This window comes from Oryx dammah, unplaced genomic scaffold (assembly GCF_014754425.2).
Source record: "Oryx dammah isolate SB20612 unplaced genomic scaffold, SCBI_Odam_1.1 HiC_scaffold_8, whole genome shotgun sequence".
Taxonomy (NCBI): Eukaryota; Metazoa; Chordata; class Mammalia; order Artiodactyla; family Bovidae; genus Oryx; species Oryx dammah.
In genome coordinates, this window is record NW_024070192.1 from 20,751,359 (window position 1) to 20,767,737 (window position 16,379).

Below are 16,379 nucleotides of genomic sequence, written 5' to 3' on the forward strand. Positions count from 1 at the left end.
GCAGTCCATGGGGTCACAAAAAGTTGGGTACAACTTAGCCACTGAACAACATCTTCCTAAGAACAAAATCAGATTTGCCTCTTCTGAAGCCCACTTACAATAATTTCCATGAGCTCATCTTGTTGAACCATTTTTCTGTCTTTTTCCTATCTAATTACATGTTTCTCAACTATGTCTTTTCATTTAATATATATGGAAAAAACCCCACCTTTTTACTTAAAATTGTTTTAACTTTCAACAATATAAATACAAACTAGTGACAGTTCAGTTATAATACAGATTGTGATTGTTTTCAAATGACATGCCCTCTAAGCAAACTATCTTCCCTGCCACCTGTTTTGGAACCTGCCACCCCTCCAGTTTTAGCAAGGGGAGGAGGGACTCTAATTGACCATCACTGCTGTCTTGAATATGAGCCCCTGGGCTAAATCAAGCCATTGTACTTGCCTGCCAGGTGTAATAAATATCAGTGTCTGCATCTGCAAAGAGTTTCTCTGTCCTTGCAAAGAATCCAGACTGATCTCTCCTGGCTCCAGGCTTTTATCTCTGACCCCCTGATGGGCAGCCCCTATTAGCTACATTTCATTCACTGGCTCCAAACTCGAACTCGGCTTCTTCCTCTCAAGCCACCTCTCTGCCTTGACTTCTCAGCTTCCTTTCACATCACCTTATTGTCCCAGGAACCCAGAGGTGACCTCAAGCACACTTTGGGGGTCCTCCTTCCTTTGAGGAAGTCCTTCCTTTGACCCCACTCCCATATAGAGTACATGGTCCAGACTTGTAGAATTCTTTTGTAATATCTCTGTTCTCCATCCCTTTCTTTCTGATGGCACTGCAGGTGGCTGGATTTGGTTTCTATCACATGCTGTCTGGTTTCTTTAAAAGCCTCCTCCTGGCTCATCCCTTCTCTGCCAAGTTCATCCTGCACACACCTCCAGCCCTCCACTCTTCCGTTTAACATTTCTTAAGCATATATTGTGTACCAGGCACTGCATTATGTACTAGAGAGCACACGAAATGGTGATTTAGTGTTCTACCCCAGGGTGCATACTAGTACTAGATGAAGTTTCCTGAACTGCTATTTTCATCATTGCTCCCCTTTGCTCAAAAACCACCAGAGAACTCTATTCTGTCCCCTGCTGTATTTCCAGCTTCTTAGATGAGAGTGTGGTCCAGAGCAGGAAATTGGTACCTGTCTGTTGAATGATTAGAATGATCAGATGGGTCTATTGGTCATTCTGTGGCTGAGATCTAGTGGCTTTGACTTGGTGTTCAGAGACAAGGAGCCTGGACTTGAGAGTCAGGCAGACTTGAGCTAATATTTCAAGGTGTGTGAGCTCAGGTAAGTTACCCAATTGCTCTTTTTCCTTTTTCTACAATGGGATGCTTGAAACTACTCCGCAGTGTAATTATAATTAAGATATGGTTACCTAGAGAATAAAATGGAAACCAGCTCCAGTATTCTTGCCTGGGAAAGCCCATGCACCCTCTGTAACCCTGATGAGCTACAGTTGATAGGATTGCAAAGGGTCAGACACGACTGAGCAGATACACAAAAGAAGCAACAACAAGAAAGCAATAGTGGTAAAGGTTAATTAAAATAATGTATTTAAAAAAGATAGATGGTTATATGTGAAGCACATGGTGTACCTTACTTGGTAGCGCATAGTCAAATATGGTATATCAACTTTTTGAATTTATAGGGGTATGTGTGTGTCAGAGAGAGAGAAAAGAAATGAAATCCTGTATATTAAGTGCCAAATGAGATTCCTGGCACATAATAGATGTAAATAAATGTTGCTTCTTGACCTTTGTCAAGGCCAAGGTGCAAACGACCTCTGTCTGTCCTCTACAAGCATTGTTTTCATTTGCACCTCTTTCATACCCACAAGATTAACAAGCACTGTATGGATTTCCCTTCTTGCCCCTCCTTTCTTCCATCTCAGATGTTCTCATAAAACAAACCTTGGTGAAGAAAAGGAAACTAGGAAAACAAACAGAACTTGCCTAGTCTATTGACAAAAACACAGGCTAACAGATTTTAAATGTGATCATTCAAACGCTGGCTCCTCTTGCACTCAGCAAACACCGTTTTGGTACAGTGGGCTTCATCTACACAGGGCGATAGTCACAACAAAGCTCATCCATCTTCCTAGAGCAGCCCTTCTGTTCTCAAAGTGTTGGCCCCAGAACAGCAGCATCAGTATCACCTAGGAATTTGTTAGAAATGCCAACTCTCAGGCGTGACCCCAGACCTATTGAATCAGAAACTCTGATGTGGGGTCTGGCAATCTACATTTTGTAAGCTCTCCAGGTGATTCTGGTTTTGGCTAAAGTTTGAGAGTCACCTGTGCAGATGTTACAAAAATAGGAGACCACATTTTTAGCCATGAATTAGCCCGAGTTTCAGTTTAAATTGAACTTAGAAATGCTCTGTGACTCTACGTGTATGCTAAGTTATTTTAATTGTATCTGACTCTTCGCGGCTCTATGGAGTATAGCCTCTCAGGCTCCTCTGTCCATGGGATTCTCCAGGCAAGGATACTGGAGTGGATTTCCAGGCCCTCCTCCAGGGGATCTTCCTAACCTAGGAATCGAACTCGGAACTCATGTCTCCTGCATTGGCAGGTGGGTTCTTTACCACTAGTGCAAATTGTGAGTCTTTAGGGCTTTGTTTTTGTGTCATTCAGGGGCAGACCCCTGCCGGCTGCAACCTCACATTTCTGAGGTTGCACAGTGCTTCTCTTGAGCCCATGTGCATAGATCTGCTTCTGAGAGTGCCTGTGCTTGCCCTTTTTTTTTTCTTTCTTGGAAAATCCTCTTTCCCTGTCCAAATCTACTTATCTTTAAGGTTCCAGATCCAGTCTCTTTGATGTCCCCCTACATTTCTAACTCTCCGTGACCTTTCCTCTGAGTTACATGACCTTTTCCTCTTTCTGCTCTGAGCTTTTTGAGAGGTGGGAGTTTCTCTGCTTTGCCTCTGGTTCTTGGGAAGGGTTTTGCTGGGATAGGAGCTCATGAGTAATAGATCATTTGGAGAAGGTCACTGGGACAAGGCACCTCAGTGAATATTGCTTACATTTGTACACGGTGTAGTTATGGGGAAATGTCCCCAAGGGTCTCATTAACTGTATATGGAACCAGATGGTGCCGAGCAGTGTGGTGACATCAGCATAGTTCACATGAGGAGCTTGGACAAGAGGTTTTCCTGGGGAATCTACTGGTTGCCTCTTAATCCAAAATCATCAGAAATTCCATTCTAGGGCCCCCACTGCAGAGTATAGGAACAACAGAGTGTATTCAGAGGAATAGCTTCAAACTGGTGAGGGGCTTTAGAACCTTGCTAAATGAAGAACCAGGAATGGGAAATTGCAACCTTTTCATGAAGAGCTGAGGTCTGCCCATGTGGCAGAAGGACTGTACTTGTCTTCTATAGGCTCCTATGGGTAGACCTAGAAACCAAATTAACTAAAGGGCAAACTCTCTGACTTGCTGGCTAATATATCACCAATATCCAGCACCCAAACCTGCCTGGCACAGAGGTGGTATTCAACAAATATTTGTTGAATGAATGAAAGAACAAATGAAAGCAATAGGCAGAAATATCATGGAAGGAGGTAGATTTGTTTCTGCATAAAGAACTTTCTAAGAGTCTCCTATATTGTAAGCCCCTTTAAAGCAGAGCTAGCTGTTATTTATCTCTGCTTTTTATTTTTATTTTTTTTAAATGTTTGGATTTACAATGTTGTGCTAGTTTCAGGTACACACCAAAGTGACTCACTTATACATGCATGCACGTGTGCTTAGTTGTTGCTTCAATTGTGTCTGACTCTTTGCAATCCTATGGACTGTAGCCCGCCAGGCTCCTCTGTCCATGGGATTCTCCAGGCAAGAATACTGAAGTGGGTTGCCATGCCCTCCTCCAGGGGATCTTCCCAACCCAGGGATCGAACCTAAGTCTCTTGTGTCTCCTGCATTGGCAGGCGGGTTCTTTACCACTAACGCCACATGGGAAGCTCTCATACATTTACATATATTCATTCTTTTTCAGAAACTTTTCTCATATAAGTTATCACAGAATATTCAGTAGAGTTCCCTGTGCTATATGGTAAGTTGGTGAAAAGCTGAAGGCATTTCCTCTGAGATCAGAGACGAGACAAGACAAGGATGTCCACTGGCACCACTTTTATTCAATATAATTTTGGAAGTCCTAGCCATGACAATCAGAGAAGAAAAAGAAATAAAAGGAATCCATATTAGAAAAGAAGAAATAAAACCATTACTCTTTGTAGATGACATGATACTATACATAGAAAATCCTAAAGATGCTACCAGAATACTAGTAGAACTCATCAATAAATTTGGTAAAGTTTCAGGTTACAAAATTAACACACAGAAACTCTTGCCTTCCTATAGTGTATATACTAACAACGAAAGATCAGAAAATTCTTTTTGGTAATCAAAAAGAAGTAAAATATCTAGGAATAAACCTATCTAAGGAGACAAAAGACTTGTATTCTGAAAACTATAAGACTCTGATGAAAGAAATTGAAGATGATACAAATAGTTGGAAAGATATTTATTTCTTGATTCCAGTGCTTTGCACAAAGCCTAGGAAACCATGAGCTATAGGAGCTAAGTTGGCCAGTGGCAGGATGGGCCATCTTTGAAAGTGGTAGGTGAGACAATGAATTGGAAGGTTATAATGCTAAAGGAGGAGAAGGAAACGGCAACCCATTCCAGTACTCTTGCCTGGAAACTTCCATGGATGAAGGAGCCTGGTAGGCTACAGTCCATGGTGTTGCAAAGAGTCAGACACGACTGAGCGACTTCACTTTCTTTCTTTCTATAATTCCTTTTGGAGAAGGGAATGGCAACCCAGTCCAGTGTTCTTGCCTGGAGAATCCCATGGACAAAGGGGCCTGGTGGGCTGCGGTCTATGGGGTTGCAAAAAGTCGGACACGACTAAGCAACTAACACACACACACACACACACACAATGCTAAAGGCTCCAAGACTAGAGGACTTTTTGAGATCTCTTTGGGTTTGGAGAGTCTATGTTTTAAAGTCAGCTAAACATGTACTGCACTGGTGGCTCAGTGGTAAAGAACGTGCCTGCCAATGCAGGAGAGGCGGATTGGGTCTCTGGGTTGGGAAGATCCCCTGGAAAAGGAAATGGGGACTTATTCCAGTATTCCTGCCTGGGAAGTCTCACAGACAGAAAGAGCCTGACGGGCTACAGTCCACAGGGTTGCACAAGAGTCAGACGAGATTGAGTGACTAAACAACAACAAAATATGTGCTGCTGCCTCAGGGGCCCTCGTGGTGAATTCTTTCATCTTAGGAGTGGGGTCAAGGTAGCATCTGCGTTAGTATCGCCTGGAAGCTGGCTAGCTGCCCTTTTCCAGGGGTTATTGAACAACTAGCCACTTTGCTTGTTTGAGGAATAGAGGAGGCCATCAAGCTTCTGATCCTCTGAGTGTGTCTGAAGATTAAGGACATTCAAATTTTGTTCTAGAGTCTCCTAGAGTCACAGACAACCAAGGTAAGTGACTTTCAAAGAAAACACAGGAAGTTTCAAAAGAGGAAAGATCAAAGGTCTTGAGTGTATATCTTCTTAAATAAGAAGTCAGTCAGTGAGAGGACCAGCGTCTAACAAGGGAAGATGCCAGAAAGCAGGGGGAGACATCTGAGAACAGACATCAAAAAGTACTAACCATGCCCACCTTAATTAGCCTATGGACGCCAATACACAGGAGCATAATTTAAGTTCTTGAGAATCTTGAATTACCTAGTTTCATTCATTAGTTTTTTTTCCCAATTCCAAAAATTATGCTTTACACTTGTACAGGGAAAGTCTAAATTGCCAAAATTAGTTGTATTTTCATTTTAATCTAGTTTAAAATACTTTAATTTCTCATTTGACTTTGGCTCATGGATTCTTAAAAAGTGTGTTATCCAGGTCCTTGTTAGTTATTCATTTTAAATATAGCAGTGTGTACATGTCCATCCCAAACTCCCTAACTATCCCTTCACCTACTGTAGAGCACATGGAACTATGCTCAATGTTACGTGGCAGCCTGGGTGGAAGGGGAGTTTGGGGGGAAATGGATACATGTCCATGTATGGCTGAGTCCCTTTGTTGTTCACCTGCGACTATCACAACATTGTTTAATCAGCTATACCCCAATACAAAATAAAAAGATTTTTTTTTTTTTCAAAGTGTGTTATTCAGTTTTCAACCACCAAAATCAGCTTGGAATTTAGGTTTCTCTTTCATTGTTCTGGCCTAGTGTTTTCTCCTCATATTTACATAGGAAACTTCCATCTCTTTTCTGTTTCTTTCATTCTAAAGGAACCTGGATATTTATTTTTCCTCACATCTGAGGAGAATCAGCTTCCAGGGCAAGTGCCCTGTTTTTGACTCCCCTTAACTGAAGACTAAATATGAAATGGTCCTGGCATTCAAGGCTTCCAACAACCTGGACTAAACATAACTTTCCAGTGTTGGCATATAGTCTTCATAGTAAGTACCAACACAGGTAGACTATTTTCCATTTTCAAACATGTTTCATTCTGTTCATTTTGTTCTCTATGAGAAATGCTCTTCCCTCCAACCCTTTCTGGAAGCCATCATTCAAAGCACATTTATTTTTATTTTTTGATGTGGACCATTTTAAAAGTGTTTATTGAATTTGTGACAATATTTCTTCTGTTTTATGTTTTGATTTTTCAGCCATGAGGCATGTGGGATCTCAGCTCCATGACCAAGGATTGAACCCCATACCTCCTACATTTGGAGGCAAAGTATTAACCACTGGACAGCATGGAAGTCCCCCAAACACATTTTAAATGTTCCTATTGGACTTCCCTGATGGTCCAGTGGTTAAGAATCTGCCTACCAATGCAGGGGACATGGGATCGATCCCTGGTCCAGGAAGACCCCACATGCTATGGGGCAACTACGCCTGTGCGCCACAACTGTTAACCCTGTGTTCTTAGAGCCCGCACATCACAACAAAGAGTAGCCCCTGTTTACCAAAGAAAGAAAGCCCATAAGCAGCAATGAAGACCCAGCATAGCCAAAAATAAATAAATAGAAAAGTAATTTAAATATTCCCTTTTCCATGAAGTCTTTCTGGTCTGTCAGTGTGTTTTCTTCTACTTAAAATCATCATAGTTCTTTAAGAATTTTTTTAATTAAAAAAATTATTTTCTAGCATTCTCTATTATTGCCTTTTTAATATCAAGAGCACTAAATTTCTTATCCTTCTTATTAAAATAGAACTCCCTCCCTCCAGCAGTGTCCCACAATGCATAGTCCACACCAATCTGCTGAAATGAGCTCCTGACTTTTTCCTTTCCTCAGTGTGTCCACTGGATTAATATTTTAAACTTGCCATGATGGGAACATTCAGCGGCAGGAAAAGAGTGTGGAAGTGAGAGCAATTTTGAGGACATTGTTGGAGGCTCTGGTTCTCCATGCCCTCACAGGGATCAGTGGACAGGGGGGTGAGAGACAAAAGCCGCAGGACGTGGCAGCTCAAAGACGACCTCATTTCCCCTATTTTCTAGGACCCTGCTGTCAGGGGAGGCTATGTGGGTCATGGCCTCTTTCATGAGCCCATTAACTCTTTACAGGGGACAAACTCAACTGAGTAATAGCGCGCTTGTTTAAGAATCCATATACATATTCATGAGGAAAACGCCAGTTTTCTGGTACCAACGCCCACGACAGGCCTATATAAGGTCTAGGGAAGAAGGGAGGTTTCAAACTGGAGCAAATCCAACCGTGGACAAAGCAACAGTCTTGGCCATGACTTCCATCAGCTGCTGTTCTCTCCTCAGCGGGCCGCTCTCACAGGCCGGGGCCGCCCCCCTGGGCCTCTCGGCCACCCTGGCACATGCCAGCAGAGTCCGAGTGGGCACAACCTCTCTGGGTCGACCCAGCCTCTGTCTGCCCCACAGCTGCAACGCTGCCTGCCCCCTGCCGGGCACCTGCGACATTCCCGGCAACATCGGAATCTGCGGGACCTTCGGCGAAGGCTTCTTTAACAGCCACGAGAAGGAGACCATGCAGTTCTTGAATGACCGGCTGGCCAGCTACCTGGAGAAGGTGCGCGGGCTGGAGCGGGACAACGCGGAGCTGGAGAGCCGCATCCGAGAGCTGAGCAAATGCCCCGAGTCCACCGTGTGTCCGGACTATCAGAGCCACTTCCGCATCATCGAGGAGCTGCAGCAGAAGGTGAGGTTTGTGATGCTTCCCATCAGAGGTGGGCAAACAACCGTTCCTAGGTCAAAGTCAACCTCTTGTCTGACTTTGTAAATAAAGTTTTATTGGTACACAGCCATGCTCATTCACTGGGGTACGGTCTCTGGTTGCTTTTATCCTCCAATGGCAGAATCCAGTAGTTGTGATAGAGATTCATGGTCTGCAAAGCCTGAAAGATTAACTGTCTGGATCTTTTACAGAAAAAGATGACTGACCTTTGCACTAAATGTTCAGGGCCTGGATTGATGGTGGAATCAGCTGTAGCTGATTTTTTTTTTAATTGAAGTGTAGTTGACTTACAATGCTCTGTTAATTTCTGCTGTACAGTAAAGTGATTCAGTTATACATATGTATATATACTTTTTAATATTCTTAAAATTTTTTTTTGATGTGGATCATTTTTAAAAGCCTTGAAATGTTACAGTACTGTTTCTGTTATTTTTAAAATGTTTTTTTAATATAAATTTATTTATTTTAATTGGAGGTTGTTAATGTTTTGGTTTTTTGATTGCAAGGCATGTGGGCTCTTAGCTCCCCCACCAGGGAACAAATCTGCACCCCCTGCAGAAATCTTAACCAGAGGAGCACCAGGGTAGTCCCTATATTCTTTTCAATATTCTTTTCCATTATGGTTTATCCCAGGATATTGAGTATAGTTCCCTGTACTGTACAGTTTGTTTATCCAGTCTTTGCATAATAGTTTGCACCTGCTAACCCCAGACTTGGGGGAAAGAGATTCTCTTGAGTGAAGGTGAATGTGAAATTGTAAAGGATAAGATGCAGCATTTGATTCTCTGGGATTCTGAGTTTATGCTAACTTAGTTTTAGTACTTACAACTCCTCAATTGTAGTTGCAAAAACAGTGCAAGTTAAGTTCTGGTGCAGTTAAAGGGGTCAGGGATATATGTTCTAATGTCCTTTAAGAGCCAGTGTATTCAGTAGCATTGGTCTCTTATGTATATCTGCTCTCCTCTTCAATTATAAATGGAATGCTTCTGTAGAGCTTACTTAGATTTGGCGACAGAAAGACAAAGAATGTCAGCATAAGGGCCATGGAGCTATGGCTAGATTCAGAGAAGAACTTTGAGGAGGTTGACCAACCAGTGGTAGAGACAACTTATTAAGACTGGATCCTACCTTAAGTGTAAGTTGGTATAGGCACTATGGAAAATAGTATGAAGATTCCCAGAAAACTAATTCTAACAGAATAGAATTAGGATAATAGAATTATCATATGATCCAGTAATTCCATTCCTGGGAATATACCCAGACAAAAATATAATTCAGGATCAGAAAGATACATGCACCCCAATGTTCTTAGCAGCACTATTTATAATATCCAAAACATGGAAACAATCTAAATGGCTATCAACAGATGAATGGATAAAGAAGATGTGGTACATATACAAAATGGAATATTACTTAGCCATAAAAGGAATGAAATAATGTCATTCCCAGCAACATGGTTACAACTAGAGATTATTACACTAAGTGAAGTAAGTCAGAAAAAGACAAATTCCATATCATATCACTTATATGTGGAATCTAAAATATGGCAAAATGAACCTATCTACAAAACAGAAATAGGCTCACAGACAGAGAGAGCAGACTAGTGGTTGTCAAGGGAATGGCGGGAAGGGAGAGGGATGGACTAAAAGTTTGGGGCTGGTAATGACAAACCATTACATTGAGAATGGATAAACAACAAGGTTCTAATATATGGCACAGGGAACTATATTCAATATCTGGTGATAAACCATAATGGAAAAGAATATAAAAAAGAATGTGCATATATGTATAACTGAGTCATTTTGCTGTATAGCAGAGTCTGGCACCACATTGTAAATCAACTATACTTCAAGGAAAAAAAAAAGGATGGATCAGAAAGATACATAAACCCCAAAAAAGAATGGATCCCATCTTACCTGAAACTTTCATAACCAGCCCATTGTTCTGTGGCCTAGATTCCAGCTCTTCTTGTTTATATCAGATTAAGCCTCAGATCTGGCAAAATGATAAGTCTTAGCTATGTGTTTGCTTAGCAGTTTGCTACCATCTCCCACCTCTTGCTTCCTTTGGCTCTATGCCTTCCCCCTTTGCCATGCATCCTCCTGCGTGTGCCCCTTCCATGCCATACCAGCATTGCTCACATGTTTGGGAGTTTGTGTTGTCAAGGCAATGTTGTAGATTGAACCTGGCCAATGGCCCTTCTTTTGACTGAGGCCATAGGTGACTTTGGGAATAAGTGAACCCCTGAGTGTACTTTCTCTCCTCAGATCCTGTGCGTCAAATCTGAGAACAACAAGCTGGTCGTGCAAATAGACAATGCCAAACTAGCTGCAGATGACTTCAGGACCAAGTGAGTTGGGGTAGCACACTTGGGGGAGGATCCAGATGCCTACCTTGATGCCTCTCTGGTGATGCACCTGGCATCAGAGATGCCATCGACCAAGATCCCAAACCAACAGTTACAGCTGACATAAACAGAGGGCATTAAGTTCAAGGTCTTGAGAAAACACCCCTGGTCCCCTGCAATTGTTTAGCCTTTATAGTTTATAGTGTGATTTGAAACAGTTCCTCCACTTGATTCTATATAAGAAGACCCTGGTGAGGTGGGCAGGGCAGTGCTGGCATCTGCTTTCTGAGGACATGGGCCCCAGAGCCCTGAGGGGACTTGCCAACTGGAAGTCACATGGCTGTTGAGCAGTAGAACCAGAACTCGCCCCCTCATTTCCTATCCCAGGTCATTTCGTAAGAAATTCTGCTGCCTTGGTAAAAGATGTATCTCTGCAATGCAGCTCCACCAGTTTGTGAGCACTAGTAATTCATGATAGAAATCGGGAGCCTGGAGCCATGTGGAGGTCAGAGGGTTTACATTCCCTGAGAGGGTCCAGCGGGGCAGCAGGAAGGACATTGCATTCTATTGTCTTTCTTCTGGGCACTGTGGACGCCTCACTCCCCCAGGGTGAAGGAAGCTTCTTCCCATCCTGGCGGTTTGGCACCTAATCTGGGACAGAGTCCAGGGTCCATCTCAGTCGGGGGGCATGGAAGATGAGGGTCTACTCTGCCGCTTCCCCTTTGGCCATCCGCCCTCGAGGGCGGCACTGTCCGCGGGCCACGCTGGTATCCTCAGGACCGGCCGCTCTGCCTGGTTGTCCAGGCTGGACAGCAGACAGAAGGCCAGCGAGTTACCCTGTGGGTTGTGTCCCATGGGCCCTCTTCTCTTTAACCTCAATCCCTGTGTCTGCTCTGGTGAAGGTTCCAGACGGAGCACTCCCTCCGCCAGCTGGTGGAAGCTGATGTCTGCGGGATGCGCAGGGCGCTGGATGACCTCACACTTGCCAAGGCTGACCTGGAGGCCCAGGTGGAGTCCCGGAAGGAGGAGCTGCTCTGCCTCAAGAAGAACCACGAGCAGGTGCAGGAGCCCTTTTGGTGGCACACGGAGATGTCCTGGGGTGAATTCAGACTTCTTCGGAGGAAGCAATGAGGCTCTTCCTGGTTGTGCCTTGTGGTTAAGCCTCAAAGGGGATTTCTGGCTTTCACAGGGAGCCCACCCACTAAATGGCTTTGGAAACTACCACACTAATGCAGACAGTGCCTCATCCTCAGAGGAGTGCAGGGAAATCACTGGAGCGAATGGAAAGTGGGAGGTGAGGCTCTGAGTGGAGGGCAGCAGGAGCCCCACCAATGGGATGTCCTTCTATGTCCATAGGAAGTCCACACTCTGAAGTGTCAGCTGGGAGATAAGCTCAAGATTGAGCTGGACATGGAGCCCACCGTGGACCTGGGCAGGGTGCTGGAGGAGATGCGGGGCCAGTACGAGGCTGTGGTGGAGACCAACCTCCGTGACGTGGAGCAGTGGTTCCAAACTCAGGTGAGGGTGGTGCTGCAGAGCAGGGAGGGACCCGGCTGCATCTGGCCAGGGAGGGGAGCGGTCACTTCTCTGTGTGCTTGTGCTACAGTCTGAAGGCATCAGCCTGCAGGCCATGTCCTGCTCAGAGGAGCTGCTGTGCTGCCAGTCAGAGATCCTGGAGCTTCGACGCACAGTGAACACCCTGGAGGTGGAGCTGCAGGCTCAGCACACGCTGGTGAGTTCCTCTGGGAGCGTGGAAGACTCAGGTGGGCTCCCGCTTCTCATGGGCAGTCCCCAGGTTCAGTACATGCCTCACTTAGATATCATCCAAGGACCCAGCTTTAGCCTTGACTTCTTTACCTTTGGGCTTCCCTGATGGCTCAGTTGGTAAAGAATCCGCCTGCACTGCAGGAGACCCCAGTTCGATCCCTGGGTCGGGAAGATCCACTGGAGAAGAGAATTGGCTACCCACTCCAGTATTCTTGGGCTTCCCTTGTGGCTCAGCTGGTAAAGAATCTGCCCGCAATGTGGGAGACCTGGGTTCATTCCCTGGGTTGGGAAGATCCCCTGGAGAAGGGAAAGCCTAGCCACTCCAGTATTCTGGCCTGGAGAATTCCATGGACTGTATAGTCCATGGGGTTGCAAAGAGTTGGACACAACTGAGTGACTTTCACTTTCACTTTCTTTGCCTTTGCAAGAACTCTCTAGTGTGTGTGGATGCTGAGGAAATGAACATTCATGCAGTGAGGGAGGTTCTGCAAACTTCTTCTAAGGTCTATGATGAAGATCCACAGCGTGTTGTTAGTTGTTGCTGCTGAGGACTTGCTCTTTGAGCCTGATGACGGCTTGGGGTGTCATGGTCGGAAGGGGTTGAGTACAGGGTCTGTGACTTTTAACCTCTTGCCCTCTTTCTTTGGTATTGCAGAAGGACTGTCTGCAGAACTCGCTGTGTGAATCTGAGGCCCGCTTCGGCACCGAGCTGGCCCAGATGCAGAGCCTCATCAGCAACGTAGAGGAGCAGCTGTCTGAGATCCGGGCTGATCTGGAGCGGCAGAACCAGGAGTACCAGGTGCTGCTGGACGTCAAGGCCCGGCTGGAGGGTGAGATTGCCACATACCGGAACCTTCTGGAAAAGGAGGACTGCAAGTATGTAGCCTGATGTTGCTTATATCAATATCATGTGTAAAAGCAGAGACCTCTTATTGGGAATGAACTAAAAGGAGGGAGTGGTATTGCAGATTCTACCTCTGAGGACAGACTTGCTTCCCAGTAAGCCTGGTGCTGCTTGGACATGAGGAAGGTGTGTAAGAATTCTGAAACTCATGCCATCCATGTTACGCTTCCATGTGCTAGTCAATCCCACCAGGGCTAACGTACTGAGGGTTCAGTACATTTAGGTTTTGCTAAATTCCTTCTGGAATATTCCAGGAGCGTCACTTTCAGCATTTAAAAATATTGCATGGAGCACTGGTACCTATTCTCTCATTGTTAGTTTCTCAATAGGACTGTGACATGGGTGGGCAGATGGTGTACCCCTATAAGCAGGCAGGAGCAGGAGCAGGGCTGTGTTTATAAATGCTTTGTTGCTGTTTCATCATTAAGTTGTGTCTGACTTTCTGTGACCCCATGGACTGTAGCCCACCAGGCTCCTGGGGTTCTGGGTTCTGGGGTTCTCTAGACAAGAATACTGGAGTGGGTAGCCATTTCCTTCTCCAGGGGATCTTCCCGACCCAGGAATTGAACGCGAATCTTCTGGGTCTCCTGTGTCCGCAGGTGGATTCTTTACTGCTGAGCCACCTGGGAAGCCCCTAGGGGCTGTGTTTAAATTGAGAGAGTGGCTGGCCTTGGCCTGTTCCTGCTCCACCTGCTTTCTGCCTTTCTCTTAGCTGTGTTCCTTTCCTGGTGGGAGAGAACACTGACTTTGCACAAGGCGCTCTGAGCTCTGGCTGCAGCCTCACTGAGAACTCGGAACAGTCCCTCCCCTTTCTAGGCTTAGAGGGACCTGTATGGCCTAAGCTCCGCTTTGCTCTTCCAATTCTTTTTTAATTTATTTGGCTGCACCAGGTCTTAGTTGCAGCACGTAGGATCTTCAGTCTTTGTTGTGACATGCAGGATCTTCAAGCTGTGGCATGTGGGATCTGTCACTGTGGCATGAGGACTCTTAGCTGAGGCATGTGGGATCCAGTTCCCCGACCAGGGATCGAACCCAGGCCCCTTGCACTGGGAGTATGGAGTCTCAGCTACTGAACCACAAGAGAAGTCCCCTGCTCTTCCAGTTCTAGAGTGCCTATTTATTTTGGACTTTCATGCACTTCTCATTCATTGTCGTCATTCAGTCTCTCAGTCGTGTCCACCTCTTTGTGACCCCATGGATCATAGCACACCAGGCCTCTCTGTCCCTCCCCATCTCTTAAAGTTTGCCCAAGTTCATGTCCATTGCATTGGTGATGCCATCCAGCCATCTCATCCTCTGACGCCCTCTTCTCCTTCTGTCCTCAATCTTTCCCAGCAGCAGGGACTTCTCCAATGGTCAGCTGTTTGCATCAGGTGACCAAAATACTGGAGTTTCAGATTCAGCATCAGTCCTTCCAATGAGGATTCAGGGTTGATTTCCCTTAAGATTGACTGGTTTGATCTCCTTGCTGTCCAAGGGACTCTCAAGAGTCTTCCCCAGCACCACAGTTCATGCCAATGTTTAAACACTTTCTTTTTTTTTCTCTCTCTACAGGCTCCCCTGCAACCCGTGTGCAACCCCAGTCTCCAGCACCTGTGTGGGCCCTTCAGCCTGTACCTCCTGCTCTCCCTGCCTTTCTGGGCCTTCTGGGTCCTGCTCATCACCTTGATGCTGAATTACTCCCCACCTGGAGGAGCCAGAAAATGGCAAACTCCTGTAGTCCCTTGGCTCCATCCCCCAGACCTGCCACCCCAGGCCTTTCTGCCCCAGTCAGCCTAGGGGGAGACTGAAGGCAGGAAGAGCTTCTCTACTGATGGGCTTTCTGGTCCAGCTGCTCAGCCCTGGCCCTTGGATTTGTCCTTCCTCCTTTCAGAGTGTCCTGACTGCTCTTTCTCTCTTCTGCTGCCTCCTGGTCTTTCAGACCTTGCTTTTAATTTGCTAATAAACTTCATTTCTGCAGCATAAGGAGCCCAGTGCCTGCGGGTCTGTTCCTTCATCCTGTGCTGAGTGATGCTGAGAGTGATGCTGTGGACCTCCCTGAGCCAGTCATTCATGTAGAAACAGAGATTGTGGTTTACTCACCAGGGTGGTTCTGGGAGAGGGCAAAGCCATTGAGGACTGTGGCTAAAATACGAAAGTTCAGCAAAATAGCACAGGTGAGAAATACCTAGCTCTTGACCTGATCAAGCCTGATCACAGAGCCAAATTGCAGAGCTCTAAACATACAGACTAAATAACACCCCCCACACCCCCACTTTTTATCTGGATGAAGCCAGCTGGTCCTTGAGCAAAGGGAAAACTCAGGTCAGAGGTTCTGCTGGCCCCTCCAGAATACTTTCCTTGAAGTAAGTTTTTGTGATCACATGCTCATTATGAGCAAGGCATCGTCCTGGGGCTTTATAAACACTGGGACACAGGGTCCTACAAAAACCCTGCAAAGGAGTGGCTGTTACCATTTTTAGCTGGGGGGCTGAATCCAGGCTTGAAGCTCAGTTTCTTTGAACTATATCCAAAGTCCATACTTTGGAAGCTTTGAAGAGGCAAAAATTAAATATGAGAAAATTTTGGACAGTAGTTCTAAAATTGTGGTCCTCCAATCAGTAATACCAGCATCATATGAGAACTTAGTGGAAATGCATCTTCTTGGGCCCCACCCCCAGGCTTTCTGAATAAGCAGTCTGTTTCATTGAGCCTTCCAGTTGATTCTATATGCATAATCAAGTTTAAGAACCACTGTTAGGGGGTTTATTTGGGAAGTGAGATCACTGCAGAAGGAATGGGCCTTAATCTCCTGATCTCATGGATGAGGAACTCTTGATCCCATTGAGTTAGTGGTGAACATGTTAAGCAATGGTAATTGCTGAGCTGGTCACTATATCAATCTACAAAAGGCCAAACTCACCCACCCAAGCTCCCTTGCAGGCTCCATTGGCAAGTCCTTCTGGCTGCCAAGCTTGGAACTCCACTCAATAGACACATGAACCAGAAGCTCCGTATTTCGGCAGCGATGGCTAAAAAGAGCATGTCTCCAGAAAGTAGCATCAGAACTGGCCAAGTAGTAAGTAGTGAGTTCACTAGAA

General features: G+C 45.4%; 1 protein-coding gene across 1 annotated transcript; it reads left to right on the forward strand.

Moving 5' to 3' along the window:
* Positions 1-7,805: 7,805 nt before the first annotated feature.
* LOC120867109 (keratin, type I cuticular Ha7-like) lies at positions 7,806-15,267 on the forward strand. The gene is made up of 7 exons (XM_040245317.1): positions 7,806-8,245; positions 10,549-10,631; positions 11,531-11,687; positions 11,985-12,146; positions 12,235-12,360; positions 13,051-13,271; positions 14,854-15,267. The coding sequence occupies exons 1-7, from the start codon at positions 7,817-7,819 to the stop codon at positions 14,966-14,968; spliced, it is 1,293 nt and encodes a 430-aa protein (XP_040101251.1). The 5' UTR covers positions 7,806-7,816; the 3' UTR covers positions 14,969-15,267.
* The last annotated feature ends 1,112 nt before the right edge of the window (positions 15,268-16,379 follow it).